General features: G+C 45.6%; 2 protein-coding genes across 3 annotated transcripts in view; both read right to left on the bottom strand.

The window, feature by feature from the left end:
- Window positions 1-2,782: 2,782 nt before the first annotated feature.
- On the bottom strand, window positions 2,783-6,378 carry LOC121104363 (putative tetratricopeptide repeat protein 41). The gene is made up of 2 exons (XM_040637075.1): window positions 6,189-6,378; window positions 2,783-2,934 (listed from the first exon to the last, which is right to left on the bottom strand). Exons 1-2 carry the CDS (start codon window positions 6,340-6,342, stop codon window positions 2,783-2,785), a joined length of 306 nt encoding a protein of 101 aa, XP_040493009.1. The 5' UTR covers window positions 6,343-6,378.
- Window positions 6,379-13,076: 6,698 nt separating this feature from the next.
- Window positions 13,077-15,023, bottom strand: part of LOC103676488 (calmodulin-1-like) — a 49,064-nt gene continuing 47,117 nt past the window's right edge. The window contains exon 2 of one of the 2 annotated variants that reach the window (XM_040637386.1): window positions 13,077-14,435. In XM_040637386.1, coding sequence (XP_040493320.1) covers window positions 13,988-14,431 — 444 coding nt within the window. In that variant the 5' untranslated portion in view covers window positions 14,432-14,435 and the 3' untranslated portion in view covers window positions 13,077-13,987. The remainder of the gene's footprint in view (window positions 14,436-15,023) is intronic. The other variant, XM_040637384.1, reaches the window with a different exon arrangement.

A 15,023-nucleotide genomic window follows, 5' to 3' on the forward strand; every position in this document is an offset into this window, starting at 1 on the left:
CCAAACCCTGCTCAGGCTTTTCTCACTCTTTCTCAAGTAGGCCTCAACTTTTAGACTTCTGTGTTCATCTCTGCATTGTCCCATCTTAGCAAGACTCCTGCTAAGTCAGTTTAAGGAGACCCCCACCCCTGATGTCTGATCGCCCTCAATATCAGACTGGGTTCCTCATTCCCCATCATACTCCAGGTGAGGTGTGATCCCCCTGGCCTGCCTTCAGCAAGAATCCTGTTAGGTCCATTGAGCCAGAATCCCCTCCCCTCAACGCTTCCTCTCGGTAATTTTCCATCCACCGACACCCCTCTGCCTAACTTCTGTTTGTATTTGGGGTTGGGTCCAATCTCTCTTCCCCTCTGCGAACTCCTACTGTAGGACCTGAGTGAAGTTCGCCTTACCCTTAACAACTGTTGTTGAGACAGAGAAAACGAAGGGACCCTGTGAAAGAAGTTGCTTTTTCCTTAACTTTTTTCTGGCTTCTACTCTTGCTAGGACCTGCACCCCACACCCCACTCCACACATGCTACATAATGCAAATAGCCTATGTCCTCCTTGTAAGGGTCAAGGAATTAATGATTTCTCTAGAACAGATAACATCTAAGAAAAGACCAGGTGAGAAATGACTGGATGAAGCCATCACACGTGTATTCCAGACCACCAGTACCAAACATCTCAATGCCAAGGCCCCCTGCCTCCAAGAAATAACACCTGAGCCCTCATCTTGGTTCTAACCAGTTCCTGGATGCCTAAGGAGACATGTACACCACAATACCACCCTCCATAAAAACCCCCAGACCGAAAGCAAAAATGAGACTCATGATTTTCCTTTCCGAGTCTCCTGGACGCTCTGTCTGTATCTCCCGCATACACACACCTCTCACTCTCTCTATATGTATCTTCAATAAACTGTGCTGTCACCTCCTGCTGGCTCGTGTTCAATTTCCATCCTGCCTGAAGCCAAGGACCTCTTGGCTGGTCCTGCAGGACCCCCTCTGGGTCCCTGGCCCTGGCCTGTCTACATCATTATGAATAATTTTTTCTCTAACAGCTTTAACAATGCTTTGTGGGGGAAGCTGAAGAAAGCCCCCAACATCGCAGGAGAGCAAGGGGACTTGCTGACCAGGGAGAGAAGAGTTAGCAGGAAAGCAGAGAGGGAATGTCCGAGACACCGCAGGCTCTGGCCTGGGGCTGCAGGAGGCAGACGGATGGATGTGGCCCCACAGACAGTGGAGCTGAGGTCTGCAGAGAGGCGGGAAGTGAATACAGCTGACCTTTGAACAATGCGGGGTTAGGGCACTGCCCCCTGTGCAGTTGAAAATCCGGTATCTTTTGACTCCCCCGAGACTTAACTACTAATAGCCTACTGTTGACCGGAAGGGTTACTGATAACATAAGCAGTCAATTAGCACAGATCTGTATGCTCTATGTGTTACATACTGTACTCTTACAATAAAGTAAGCTAGGGAAAGAAAATGTTAGGAAGAAAATCATATGGAAGAGAAAAGTGCATTTATAGTCCTGTACTGTATTTATGGAAACAAGTCCATATACAAGGGGGGCCACGCAGTGCAAACCTGTGTGGTTCAAGGGTCAGTTGTCCATCTTCCTCACGAGGCCTGGGAATGATGCAGAAAAACACAACGACATCATACTCCTTTGTACTTTTCCTGCTGCCAAAACCTCTACGCACTTTGTGGGCTAAGAGCTCCTTTCAAATACATTACAGTCAGTCTCCTGACACATAGGGACACAATTCTCAGGCACGGTGAGCCCCTCAGGTTTCTGAACAAGGCTACAGCCAAAGAAGTGAGACACCCCTGATGGCTCAACCCCAGACCTCCCTGCCACTGGTGTTTTGCGGGGGGAAAGAAGACACACTATTTGAAATATTTTATAAAAACTTGCCTTGGGGCACCTGGGTGGCTCAGTCGGTTGAGCATCTGACTCTTGGTTTTGGCTCAGGTCATGAGCTCAGGGTTGCGCTTGAGATTCTCTCTCTCTGCCCCTCCCCACCCCACTCATGTGCGCGCTCTCTCTCTCTCTCTCTCTCTCGCTCTCTCTCAAATAAATAGTTTTTAATATTTTTTTAAAAAACTTGCCTTTCACTATCTTCTGATAGAAAAAATTGTAAATCTGCTAAAAATTCCATAATTTCTCCAACTAGGATGCTTTTCTCGCCAAATAAACTTCTCCTGATATTTAAGCATTCTTGAAATCTCATTTTTGCAAGAGAAGTGTTTCCAGCCACAAATCTGAAAATAAAACGCATGTGTGTATTTACTGGGCATGACAATGTTGGCTACTTCATTGTGCTATCAAAAGTAATTCTTATAAACACCCTTTGTTTTATACAGGAAGATACAGAACAGCAGAGCAGTTTATAATGGTAGAGATTCAAAATCTTCAAAGTGATATAATAAGGAACATGTGAAGAAACTAGGCACTATTCCCAGGACAGTTGACATTCGGGCTGGCGGCATGTTGTGGGGCCGTCCCGTGTACTGTATCCTGTCTAGCATCATCCTGGCCTCTACCCACTAGATGTCAATAACAACCCCTCCAGTCATAACAATCTAAAATGCCTCCGGACCCTGCCCAAGGCCCCCTGATGGGCAGAATCACCCCTGGCTGAGAAGCACTGAAGCAGAGGATGGAAATGCTAACATTTGGCATGCCTTCACCTAGTCAGTCAGGTGGGAAATGGATTAACAAGTGGGGGTTAAGAACATCGATCTTAACAATAAAAGCTAGTACAGAAAACAATAATTTTTCAAGAAAAAACACGTGTTTACATCAGAACACCTTCGGTGTATTTCATGGTAGCCCGATCCCGGGGGTTGTTGTCCAGTAAGCTGGAAATTTCAGCAGCACATTCCAAAATGTGATTTTCTTTTAAGTACTTCTCAGTTGCTGACTTTGCCAGGTTGTTCAGCACTCTGCCTGCAGGGAATACATGTTGGCAAAGAAGATGATGCTTACGGTTTTTTGTTCTGCGAAAGAGTTAAGATGTCAACAGGCAGAGCACTTAATATCATTGCTTCATCACCGCCAATAGCCAGGTTTTCTCTTAATAAATCAGTGACTGGCCTGCATTGCATGGGGATTGGTTTTCATACAATGATTTTGTGTGCACAGCAATTACGAAGGCCAAAGAGCTAAGACAATGGATTGAAACTGAATTCTGAGACTGCTGTGCAAATGAATAGATCGGAAATTAAGTAAGAGTGTGGATGTTGTAAAACCAGTCGTCACTGTGGTAACCGAGTCCTACCGAAGGCTGCCAGTACAGCCTTGCAATAAGAAATAATAAAATAATACAGCCTTACAATAAGAAGCACATGAATAAGCCCCATAAACCCAATTAATAATTAATGAGCTATCCCTAGATCCATACCGCCTTGGGAATGTACCCGCTGCAAAGGCCCACCGTTTTGCTCCTTTATTGAGAGTTCTCTATTCTGACACTAATACAGACTCCTAAAATGCTGAAAAGTGTCTTCTAAGCCATACTCTGTTAGGAAGAGAAAAAGCCATAACAATGTTCCCAGAAGGTGTTAGAACACCACTGGTAGCAGGAAAGAACAGCAGATTTCACTTCCTGCGCTATGAATTCAGTCTAAGTATAAAGAATTACCATGACATTGTCAAGAAGCATCTTTCCCATCATCGCTGGTATCTCATTCACTGCCCTGTGCCCACTGCACTCCACCCCACCTCCATTCAGGACCTCACGTCTTACACTCGGGCATCAGACATGTACCTGGTCTCCCTATGTCCCCTCTTACCCACCATGTAGTCCATGCAACAAAAGTAATCTCAAAATAGAAATCAAATGACATCATGCCTACCCTAACTCCCTGTAGTAGCTTCCTTTCACTGAGAATAAAATCCAAATGCTAACCCAAGGCCCTAAATAATTTGGGTCCAGCTGCCTCCTGCCCTTTGCTCAGGGAGGCTCTTTCCATCGCTAACACAGGCCGAGTCCCTCCCACCTCAGGGCCCTGCACAGGCTGTTCCCTCTTCCAGGACCATATGTCTCAGCCAGACAGGCCTGTGGACCTTTCAGAAGTGGACCCTCCCCCAGCTTACGCTCTATCCACATGTCGTTTGTATCTTTCATTGCATTTATTCTAACCTGCGATTATTGTGTGTTATGTGTTGCCTCCTTCAGAGGACAGAGTTGGTGACTGTCCTGTCCAGCAGAGCACCTGGCACACAGCAGGTGCTCAGGAAACAGTTCTTGCATGTGTCAGCTCTGGCCAGCCTGGAATCCTCACCCCTCCCCCTTCATCTGCTTGCTTGGGCCCTGAATCCCGGCCTGACTCTGGTCAGATGCTGGAACTACAGGGGGTTCCCACCAAAGTTGCCGCTAAGGATGCTGGTCTACCCCAAGCATCCTTTGCCCGCAGGACCCCACCCCTCCTGCTGATTTGGACTCCTTAGGGAGCCACATTTGTCTGCACCAAGCCAAGGTCTGCTCAACTCCTCGGAGCTCTGCACTTTAGACTGCCCAGTTGGCTTTGGAAGGCCAGTCCCAGAACCCACCTGAGTGTCCCTGGTTCCCACCCTGGTTTCCTCTGCTCACCAAGGTCCCAGCATACCTGTGACCAGCTCTGCCTGCATTAGGGTACGTTAGAAGCTATAATCTGTATATCGAGGACTACAGCTTCATAAATGTCAATGTTAGACGAGATTCTGTACGGTGAAGAGTTATTGCAGATAGGCTTTAGGGCCTGATCTGTCCAGCTCGGACTCCTAGCTCCAGACCTGCTGGCTGTGAGAGCTGACGTAGTTTAAGTTATTCTATCTCTCTGACCTTCAGTTTCCTCGTCTGTAAAATGGGGGTAGCAATACATACCACATGAGGTGCATTCAAGGATAAAAGGTCTTGAGCATAAAGAGCCTTATGCATAGCAAGCATTCCACGAACAAGAACTATTACTATAAACATGGACTTACACATGAGATCTAGCGAGGGGTATGTAGCTTGCCCAAGGTGACCTTTGATCTTCTAGCCATGGTGGTAGATTGCAGAAACAGCAGCAGCCCCCCTTCCCAATCTGTACCCCATTCCCCTCAGCACTGCCACTCCGCACCTCCTCCCATCAAGTGGAGTGTCTTGCTCTCCCTTTGAATGAAGCCTGGTGACTCGCTTTGACCAGGTGAATGCCGCAGAAGAGGGTGGTGCCTCCACTCAGGCTTGTGCCCCCCCCCTTTTGGAATCCTGCGAGCCGCCAAGCGAACAGGCCCTGGCCATCCTCCTGGAGGATGAGACACGTGTGGGCATGATAATGTTGGCTATGTCATTGTGCTATCAAAAGTCATTCTTATAAACATCCTTTGTTTTATATAGGAAGATATATATATCTTGTCACCTCAGCCAGACATCTAAGGGAAGCCCTCGTAGACCAGCCAGCGCCGATGGCCCTGCCAGCAGATCTCGGACACTGGCACGAGCCCAGCCTTAATCTGCTGAGCCCACCCTGGACCTGTGGAATCCCCCAGGCAACCCACAAGCCTGTGGGCAATAGTAAGTAGCTGCTGTTCAAATGGCTGCCTTTCGGGCTGGCTTGTTATACCACAAAAGTGAATTAACGGAGCCATTGAAATATGGTATAAGCCTAGAATCCTTTAGTCGAAACTGACTGTAAATCAGTGGGACAGAAATGCTTAAATTCTTTGTCTCTGCTCTATCAGTGGTACCACAGAGCCTCAGGCATCAAATGCGGGAGAATGCAAGGAGCGGGCTCCCGGGAGCACGGGACTGCACGCCAGGCGGCATCCTGCGTGCGCCACGGTCTCCTACGAACACCTGCCGTCTCACACGTGCACAACACATACTCCTCTCATCCCTCCCTTCTGCACACGAAAAACGTGACCCAGAAAGGTCGAGTCATTGGTCTAAAGGCAAAGAGCCGGGGAGTGGAGAGGTGAGATTTAAACCCAGAACAGCAGGCTTCAGGGTCATGTGCACGGCCCCTGCCTTGCTCACGGCCTCCCTTTCTAACGCGTGTCTCCATCCGCCTTCAACAGCCCCAAAGGCTGCACTGTCGCAAGAGGAGCACTTACTGGTCAACCCTCACATGCCCACCACAAAACTCCCAGCCACCTCCCCTTTCTTGGTGGCTGGGATGAGCCCAGGAGCCCGACTCCGAAACACAAAGGGTTACCCACTCCACACCTGTCTGCCATACCTTTCTGCTTCACGAAGTCCTGGCTGTCTTTTATGGCGCTGGGTGAGAACTCCATCAGGTTGGACCACGCTTTCTGGAAATAGTGGAAGCCCTCCTCAGTCATCCCTATTTCAAGGTAGAGTTCTCCAGTAGTGTTCTGTACTTCGAGAAGCATCCCTGTCAAGGACTGACTCTGCACAAAGTGAAAAGGACACCACTGCTGAGGGAACACAGGAGCCGGACGGCCACCCAGGAAAGGCCATTTCATAAGGTACTTGCAGAAGATGGCATGCTTTATGTCATTTCTTCTCTTAGGGAATTGAAGTTTTCATAAAATGATGTGAAATATTTATTGGGAAACGTGGTAAACTAAAAATAAGTTTGGGGATATGTTTTCAGAGGTTGTTATCGTTTGCAGCAATAAATATTTTGGGGGCACCTGAGGGGCTCAGTCGGGGTGAAGCATCTGCCTTCAACTCCGGTCATGATCCTGGGGTCCAGGGATCCAGCCCCACATCGGGGAGCCTGCTCAGCGAGGAGCCTGCTTCCCCCTCTCCCTCTGCAGCTCCCCTCACCAGCTCATTCTCTCCCTCTCAGATGAATAAATAAAATCTTTTAAAAATAATAATAGTAAATAAATATTTTTGAAGGTAAGAATAACATGACAATGTGTTGCATATATTAAAGTTCCCAGGGGAGGGTATTATCTAGAATTCAAATGAACACCTAAAAAGACTATCTATGTGGCCCTTGAATTCAAAAGTGACCAGACATCTGTTAATATTACGTTTGGCACATTTTTGCTTGGCGACTTGAATTTAAATTCCCTTTACTGGTTCAGCATTATTTGGTTCAGGGGCACAGAAACTTCACTACTTTAAATCACTCTTCTACCAAAACTGTTTCAACACATAAGAATCTACCAGTTGGTTATAATCTTTTAAATGTCCAGTGCAAGAAATGAGAGTTAATGACACATTATCTTACTACTACCACCTCATTTCAAAAAAAATGTAATATTAATAATATGAATGTGAGTAATAAAGCCCTGTTCAAATGAACAATCGTCCTCATTGACTCTGTAATACTTTCTGCTATACCACAGTGTGAGCCCAGGAAAGGACCGACCGAGCCTGGCTGTGTGGCACGAATTCTTTCTGCTCTGCACCTGCTGAAAGTGCTCACCCATGCCCACTGGCCTTCTGCGGCTTGACACAAGAGCTTCCCAATAGGTGTCTTGGAAACAGGTGACCTCTACTCAGAGATACGGATCTCCTCAGCCCTGGAGGCAGCCAGGTGTAGTAAGGAATCCCTGGGGCAGAGGCCTGCAGCTCTTTCTTGCCTTCCTCATGTGTATCTTTAAAAGTGCCCCCTTCTCAGCAGCTATCCTAGATCTCATCCTTACTGATCACTCTTCCTATCCACCACTTCAAAGATGGCCTCCATGCTGACTATATTGACAAACCTGAAAGATCTACCCTCAGATATTGGTTCAGATCATGACTGGCTGCAGGTAACAGAAAACCCAAATTAAAAGTGGCTTGATTTCTTTCTCCTGCCTACCTCAGAGGAAAAGATGCCCAACCTCCTTTTCAAGGACCCACTCCTCCCTGAACTCTCAGAGTCCTGTCCCCCGCACAGAGTTCCCACTGGCATCTCCAATCTGCCCATCTCCCTGGCTCCTTTCCTGCTCCACACAAACACACATATCCTGGATCAAACCTCACCTGAAGCTGATAATATCCTGACTTTTCATCTTTCTCCTATTACTGACAAGCTTCTCAAACTAGTATCAATATGTGCTCGTTCTCCATTTCCTTATCACACACTCGCCTCTTAAAGCCCTGCAGTTCGGCTCCTCCCATATCCACCCCCTTCCATCTCTGGGGTTACCACTGACCTCCACTCACCAGACCTAGGGGCCTTCTTTTGGTCTTCATTTGTCTAGCCCCCTCAGCAGCACTCCTTCCTTGGCTCTGGGGAAACCATGATCCCCCAACCCTCCTCCAATCCCTCACTCCTTCACAAGCTCTTCTTTCCTTGTCTCCTTTTAGGTATAAATAACTTCCCAGGAACAAATTCCTATCGTCCCTCAGAGGCCTTTTTTCACTGCGTGTTTCAGCATTCACATGTAAGTAGATGTCCCCCACCACGTCTCTCTCCAGATTTCCAACCCTACCTCTCCTCCAGCTGGCTGGAGACTCCACTGGGATCTTTCCCCAACTGCAAACTCAGTGGTTGAAACATTTAAAATTTAACATCTTCCTCTCCAAATCAGCTTCCTCTCTGGATTTCTCCATGCCTGTGAACCAGACTCAAGTCCTCGGAGTCTCCTTGAGTCCTCCCCATGTCCTGGCCACGTTTCCAGTCAGACTGAGTAGGGCAGGACCCTCAGGGAGGGGGACAGCTCCCCAGCATCCGCCAGGTCACCGGGTCCTGCCACCCTTGAGTCTCACTGCCCCCGTTGCCAGAAGTACTCATCGGCAAATGCGGTGGTATGTTGTCAACCTTCCTCCTTCTGAAAACAGGTCTTTCATTCTCCTCTAATTCCAGACCATCTACTTCTTGAGGGCAGACTAAGCACCTGCTGTGCATGACTTCAACGGATATTTACAGAAACGCTACGAAATAGGGATTATTGCTCCTCTATCGCAGGTGGGGAAACGAGGCTCCTTGAGGTTCTATAAATCACCCAAGCCAACATGGCTAGCAAGGAGACCCAGACCTATCTCCAAAGCTCTGCTCTGTACGTTTCTTTAATAAGTGAGTTTCTGACACATAACCAGAGGCCCCTTCGCAAAAGTATCGCTTGGTTTTCCAGCTGCCTGCCCCACCGATATGAAACTGGAGCGGGGACAGCAATGAGACCTACTTTTTCAACAGACGTACCAATTAAATGAGCTTCTCAACCAGAGCACCCCTGACATTTGGGGCAGGCTAGCTCTGTGCTGCATGGGTCTAGCGGAGGGAGGGGGTGTCCTACACATGCCAGATGTGTAGCGAGCAGTTCACCTTGCTTCTACCCACCTGACGCCCGGGGCAACACCCCCTCCCAAGCTGTGACAACCGAAAATGGCTCCGGTGTTGCCCAATATGCCCTGGGGGACAAAACTGCCCCCCAGTTGAAAACCACTGCCCTAAAATTCTTAAATGACCTAAGCTGAAGAAATTACGACTGGTACATATACAGAACACACACATCACTAATAACAAGATCTTTCCCCTGGAGAATGTTAGGCACCTATTTCAAAGAAGTTGTTATTGCCAAAATAGTTTTAGAACTTCTCTTTTGGAAGTGCCTTCAGAGCTTAAAGAAAATTCTTTCAACAGTCTCCATGGTGGCTAGTCCCAAAGCACTGCTGCAAAAATATTTTGAGAACAGAATCATAAGATTGATGCCTCCCAAAGCAGTGCTCTGAAGAGGGAAATTTTCTTTGACTGTCCAAGCTCTGACAAGCCTCCTGGGAAGCTGTCTTATCCTTTCATGACCAGGTACCTGACGGCCTCTGCTTCATCGCTGTTGTGTATGTTGCCAGCGACTTCCAGCTAGACGGGGAGCTCCCTGGGGCCAGAAACTGTGCCTGCCTCACTCACTGCTACCATCCCAACTCCTGGCACAGTGCTCGGGGGAGGCAAGGCCCTCAGTGTCAGCCGAGTGGATGAACGACTGAATGACTAAGTGAATGATTGGAACCAGGCACTCAGTGATTACCTAATAAAATAACTGGTACTCTCCAGACAGACACCTGGTGAACATCTGGACCTCATGGGGAAAAAAAATGGGGGGCTAGGGGAAATTCCACAGTGACAGCAAGATAGCAGAGAATCACTGGACTCCACTCCCAGGAAGATGAAAGAGTGGCCAAGATAGCTTAAATCGAGCTGTCTTGTTATGTCTAACCGAGGCCTCAGGGACTTTTTAAACCACAGACAGAAATAACAAAATAGCTACCCGTTCTTAAGGTCCCACTGTGGGCCACACAGTGCCTGAAGTGCTTTGTGTACTCTCTTATGTGACCCTGTTAGAACCCCTTGAGACAGATCCTTGGATCCTCAACGGAGTCAGAGAGGTTAAAATTCTCACCGAGGTCACAGAGCCGTGAGTGCCAAAGCACTTTAAATCTGGGTCAGCCCGAACACACCCCACGGTCTATTCACTACTCTGTGCTGCCTTCTTAGGACATGAAGTATTTGCAAATTCAGATTGATTCACTGATTCACTTATTAGGCACCTGTAGGTTGTAACAGGCTGCGGAGGATACAGAAATTGGTAAATAAGTATGGTCTCCACCATGAGGAGACTTGCCATGTTAAGTCTTATTAATCTCTTTAAATAGAATTCTTTCTTTTAAGGTGTGTGTTGGTGGAGGCAGAGGCAGTGTTTTATAAAAATGTGAAGATCTTTGTTTTAAAATATAAACAGCTTTGTCTTGGGTTATACTATCTTTGGTCTACAAATGCTACTGAAATCAGTGAAAATTTATAATTTTTAAAGGCCAGTTAAATGTCCTCATACACACAGTTATAGTTATATATTATGAGGAAAACTTGCATTGTATTCAACAAAGCCAAAACTTAATATTTCAGAAAAAGTAAATCCATATAGAGACAAGATAATCAACCTTCCCCAACATTTTTGTGAAAATTATAACCAATTAAAACCATAACCAAGTCCTTAACCTGTCGTTTATTAGTTCATTTCAACCCACTACTCTATTCCTTTTTTTTTTTTTTTTTTTTTGCTTTATCAACGTTCTTTTTTTCCCCAAAATTGCACCTCTTGGTATTCATTCCTTCAAAACTGGTTCCCATCTGTCTACTACTTGTTGGCACTAACTAAGGTTTGGGGTATGGGTTAAAGTCAGCTTCCTCTCTGATTAACATAATTAATTTATTATTTGTTATTTATTATTAATTCCTCCCTTTGTGGGTGAAATGATAAAGGAACAAAGGTAAATGATATCTGAAAATATCTAACATGAAAGCAATAGCATTTGAAGGATTTTAAGTGATTCCCCGCTGCACCTGCATTAACGTGTTCTCGACACTCAAGAATAACTCTTCTGCTTCGCTGGTCTTGCCCATAAGCTTCAGAAATTTCGCAATAAAGAACATTAATCGGCATCTGTCAATGGTCGTAACCTCAAAAAGCCTGCATTCCAGCACTAGATTGGAAAGAAAGGTAAATAATCCTAAATAAAGCATATCTGGAAAGGAACAAAACGTACCCATCACTCACTCTTGATACAGGAGTTATAAATACATTGCCCTCATTTCAGTATTTCTCTCTCAAGGGATTAGCACTTTGCTTTTATTGGCGCTTACATACGTTACCAAGTATTTCAAACAATGACCTGAAAAATCACTCTAATGCTTTTAAATAATCTTGATACGTAAGTGCTGAAAACCAGAGTCAAAGGAGCATTTCTATAGCACAGTCCACATATTGCTGTAATTTGTATTTGGGGGTGATTTTCAGGCAAGAATAAAAAGATGTTTAAATTACTTACACAATTCTGCCCTCTGTTGCAACTATCTTGAATTACTTGCTTTACAAGAAGGAACAAAATGGTAAAAGAACCAAATAAGGAACATGCCCTGTGTGTGTGTGTGTGTGTGTGTGTGTGTGAGTATGTGTGTTTTATACCCTATTACACACAAATGAAAATATATAAATTTTTGAACTTGAAGAACCAATTAAATGGTTCTACATGGTACTACGAAGTCATCGTTTCCAGAATTTTCCCCAGCATTCCAGCATCTGAACTTCTACATTTGACCATTGTTTCATTTCAAAGTATTGCATCTAACGTATTTGACACAAACAAATCCCGTGTTCTTCATCTGTTCCATTGCCCCTGTCAGTAGGCCACCCAGACACTGAATACACTCCTGCTTTCTTTCTGCCAATTTTTCCGGGGATCACCCTTTGCGCACAGAATAAATATTGAGCATCTACTGTCTGTCAGGCAGCATTCTAGGCTCTCGTCACCAAGCATAGCAGATGAGGCTGTAGCTCTCAGCACGGGACAATGAGGCCAAGAGGCTTTGAACCATAGCTATAGGGCTTCAAGTCCAAGAGCAAAAACCAAATGAAAGCCAAGGGAAAGAGAGCGCCAAAGAGAGTCCAAGACTCTCATCCACACTGGCCATCCAAGCAAAGAGACCTAAGGTGGGCATAAGAACTGAGGGGTCAGGGACCTGGGTGGCTCAGTTAAACATCTGCCTTTGGCTCAAGTCATGATCCTGGGGTCCTGGGATTGAGCCCCACAAGGGGCTCTCTGCTCAGCGGGGAGCCTGCTTCTCCCTCCCCCTCTGCTGCTCCCCCTGCTTGTGTTCTCCTGCTCTCTCTCAAATAAATAAATAAAATCTAAAAAAAAGAAAAAAAAAACTGAGGGGTCAATCCAAGCAACAAAGGAATCTAAGAACTAGAAGTAGCTGCTTAGAGCAGACAGGCCGAGGGTGGTCTCGACAAAGAACTGAGAGATGGGCCCCTGATTGGGGGGAGGGGCAGGGGGAGGAGTTGCAAATTCCACAAGGATTATTGGGTCCGGATTCCTGTCAAGGGCTCACGCTGGAATGGACAATGTCCATTCACTATGTTTAATACTCAATTCAACAATCTCATGTGCTCAGGAAAACTTCACTCATGAATCCTTCCTGCCACTGACCACATCCCTCATGTTCATTCACTTAGCACCAACATATAGTTTGAACAGACAAGAAAATAATTTTTCTTATTATAAAGCGAGGATGTGTGCATTACAGAAAAATTGAAAAATACGGAGAAGTACAAAGAAAAATAAAAACCACTCATCATTGCCTCAAAGATCATCTGCATTAACATATTGCTGTATGTTCCTCTGACTTTTGCATGTACCCACATTCATTTCTTTTAATAAAATTGGGATCATCCTATATAATGCTTATTTTTTTTAAGTTAATGGTCTTTTTATTGGAAGGAAAAAAAAAAAGACTAGCATTTACAACGTGGAATGGCCGTGAACTGCAATTTCTCGAACAGCAGCGTTGACGGTTGTGCTGAGGTCCGCGGCCACAGACTACTCTGCTGGCTCCAAGTCATGCTTCGGAAAGTTTTAGAAACAGTCCGCAGATGCTCCCTTGATAAAGGTTTCTTTCTAAACATTCGTGTGAATGGTGACAGCCTGACACCCATTTTGCTCTAGTACAACACGGACAATGCTAAACCAACACACACAGCATGCCACGAGGGCGCGTGTCATTGTCACCAGAGGTGGGGGCACACGGAAGTACGAGCAGGATGTCCTGCTAAGGGGAGGCTACACTTAGACAGTTTATCCTCCACCCATTTTTCTGCACAGCATCCTGAGGTAAACCAATTTTAAATGTTTTCAGTAAACCAGCTATGGCAATTTTTGCTAACAAATTGAACTAGAACCCATTTGAATGGGGTTAAAATTCGTTTTTTCATTTTGTGTTTTTAATAGAAATGCTTGACAGTGCTCCATCATCAAGCCGCATGCATGAAAAACTGGCCAGCCCAGTGCACTCGTCACTAGCGAATGGGACTGCAAGGAGTCCACTTAATGCTTCCTTATCTCAAGGTAGCACAAGTGTTTCTGTCATAAAACTGATGCGTAGTGTGGTCTTCAGGGGACGGGAACACCAACACATACATGTAGATTTCGTGCACGTGAACGGAAGGTATTTTGACATTCAGTTTTGCTATACAGAAACAGAACGAGTAAATGAACTTTTTTTTTTTTTTTTGCAAGGGGTAAGTAAAAGATGCAATTTGATTCTTCTGGGGAGGGGGGAAAGGAGTTGAAAGTAGGTCTTCATTCTGTAGTCATCATCTGTACGAATTCTTCATAGCTGACTTGTCCAACTCCATCAGTTGCTGCTTCTCTGATCATTTCATCTCCTTCTTCATTTGTTTTTCTCCTAAGTTGGTCACGAGTGATGTAGCCTGCCGCACGGATGTAACCAGTGCCATCCTTGCCAAAGACTCGGAATGCCTCGCGAATTTCTTCTTCGCTGTCTGTGCCTTTCATTTTTCTCGCCACCATAGTCAGAACTTCTGGGAAGTCAGTGGTGCCATTACCATCAGCATCCACCTCGCTGATCATATCCTGCAATGCGGCTCCTGTTGGGCTCTGACCCAGTGACCTCGTGACAGTTCCAAGTTCCTTTGTTGTGATGGTGCCATCACCATCTTTGTCAAACAGGGAGAAAGCCTCCGTGAATTCTGCAGTCTGTTCGTCAGTCAGCTGATCAGCCATGGTGCTAATCAAGGGAGGAAGCACAGAGGAAGTATGGGCGGGTGGGGGGCTGCAGGAGCACAGGGGCTGTGTGGGCAGGGGTGTCCCCTCAGCGTTGTGACCCCACCACCAACCTACTGAGTAAGGGCGCCCTGCCACCAGGCTCCCAGCACCACTCCGCGTTATGCTTAATACCTGCTTTTTCACTTCCATATTCAACAAATATTTATGTGTCAGCACTGTGCTAGATATCGAATATATACTGAACACAATATTCATGGTTCCTGCCCTCGTGGAGCTTATAGCCTATAGAAAAATATATTGTATTACAAATATTTTTCCATATCTTTAAAAATTGAGAACACATGTACTTACCATTGGACTGTATTTTATTTTACAAATTAAATGTTATTTAGTGAGAATCTTTGGCAGAAATCTTTTTAAACATCCCTGATTATTTTCTTAGAGCAACTGTTAAATTGAGCAAGCCATAGGATATTAATATTTCTAAGACTTTGAATATATATTGCCAAATTGCTCCCCAGAAAGATTGTCCCAATATAAACTCTTACTGTAGCAGGTAAAAGTACCTATTTCTTCACACCTTTACCAA

Source organism: Ursus maritimus, unplaced genomic scaffold (genome assembly GCF_017311325.1).
Source record: "Ursus maritimus isolate PB19 unplaced genomic scaffold, ASM1731132v1 scaffold_21, whole genome shotgun sequence".
Classification (NCBI taxonomy): Eukaryota; Metazoa; Chordata; class Mammalia; order Carnivora; family Ursidae; genus Ursus; species Ursus maritimus.

Coding starts and splice junctions, on each gene's coding strand:
- LOC121104363 (XM_040637075.1), bottom strand. CDS start 6,342: ATGCTTCTCGAAGTACAGAACACTACTGGAGAACTCTACCTTGAAATA. Junction 2,935..6,188: donor GGACTTCGTGAAGCAGAAAG/GTATGGCAGACA, acceptor TATTCCCTGCAG/GCAGAGTGCTGAACAACCTG.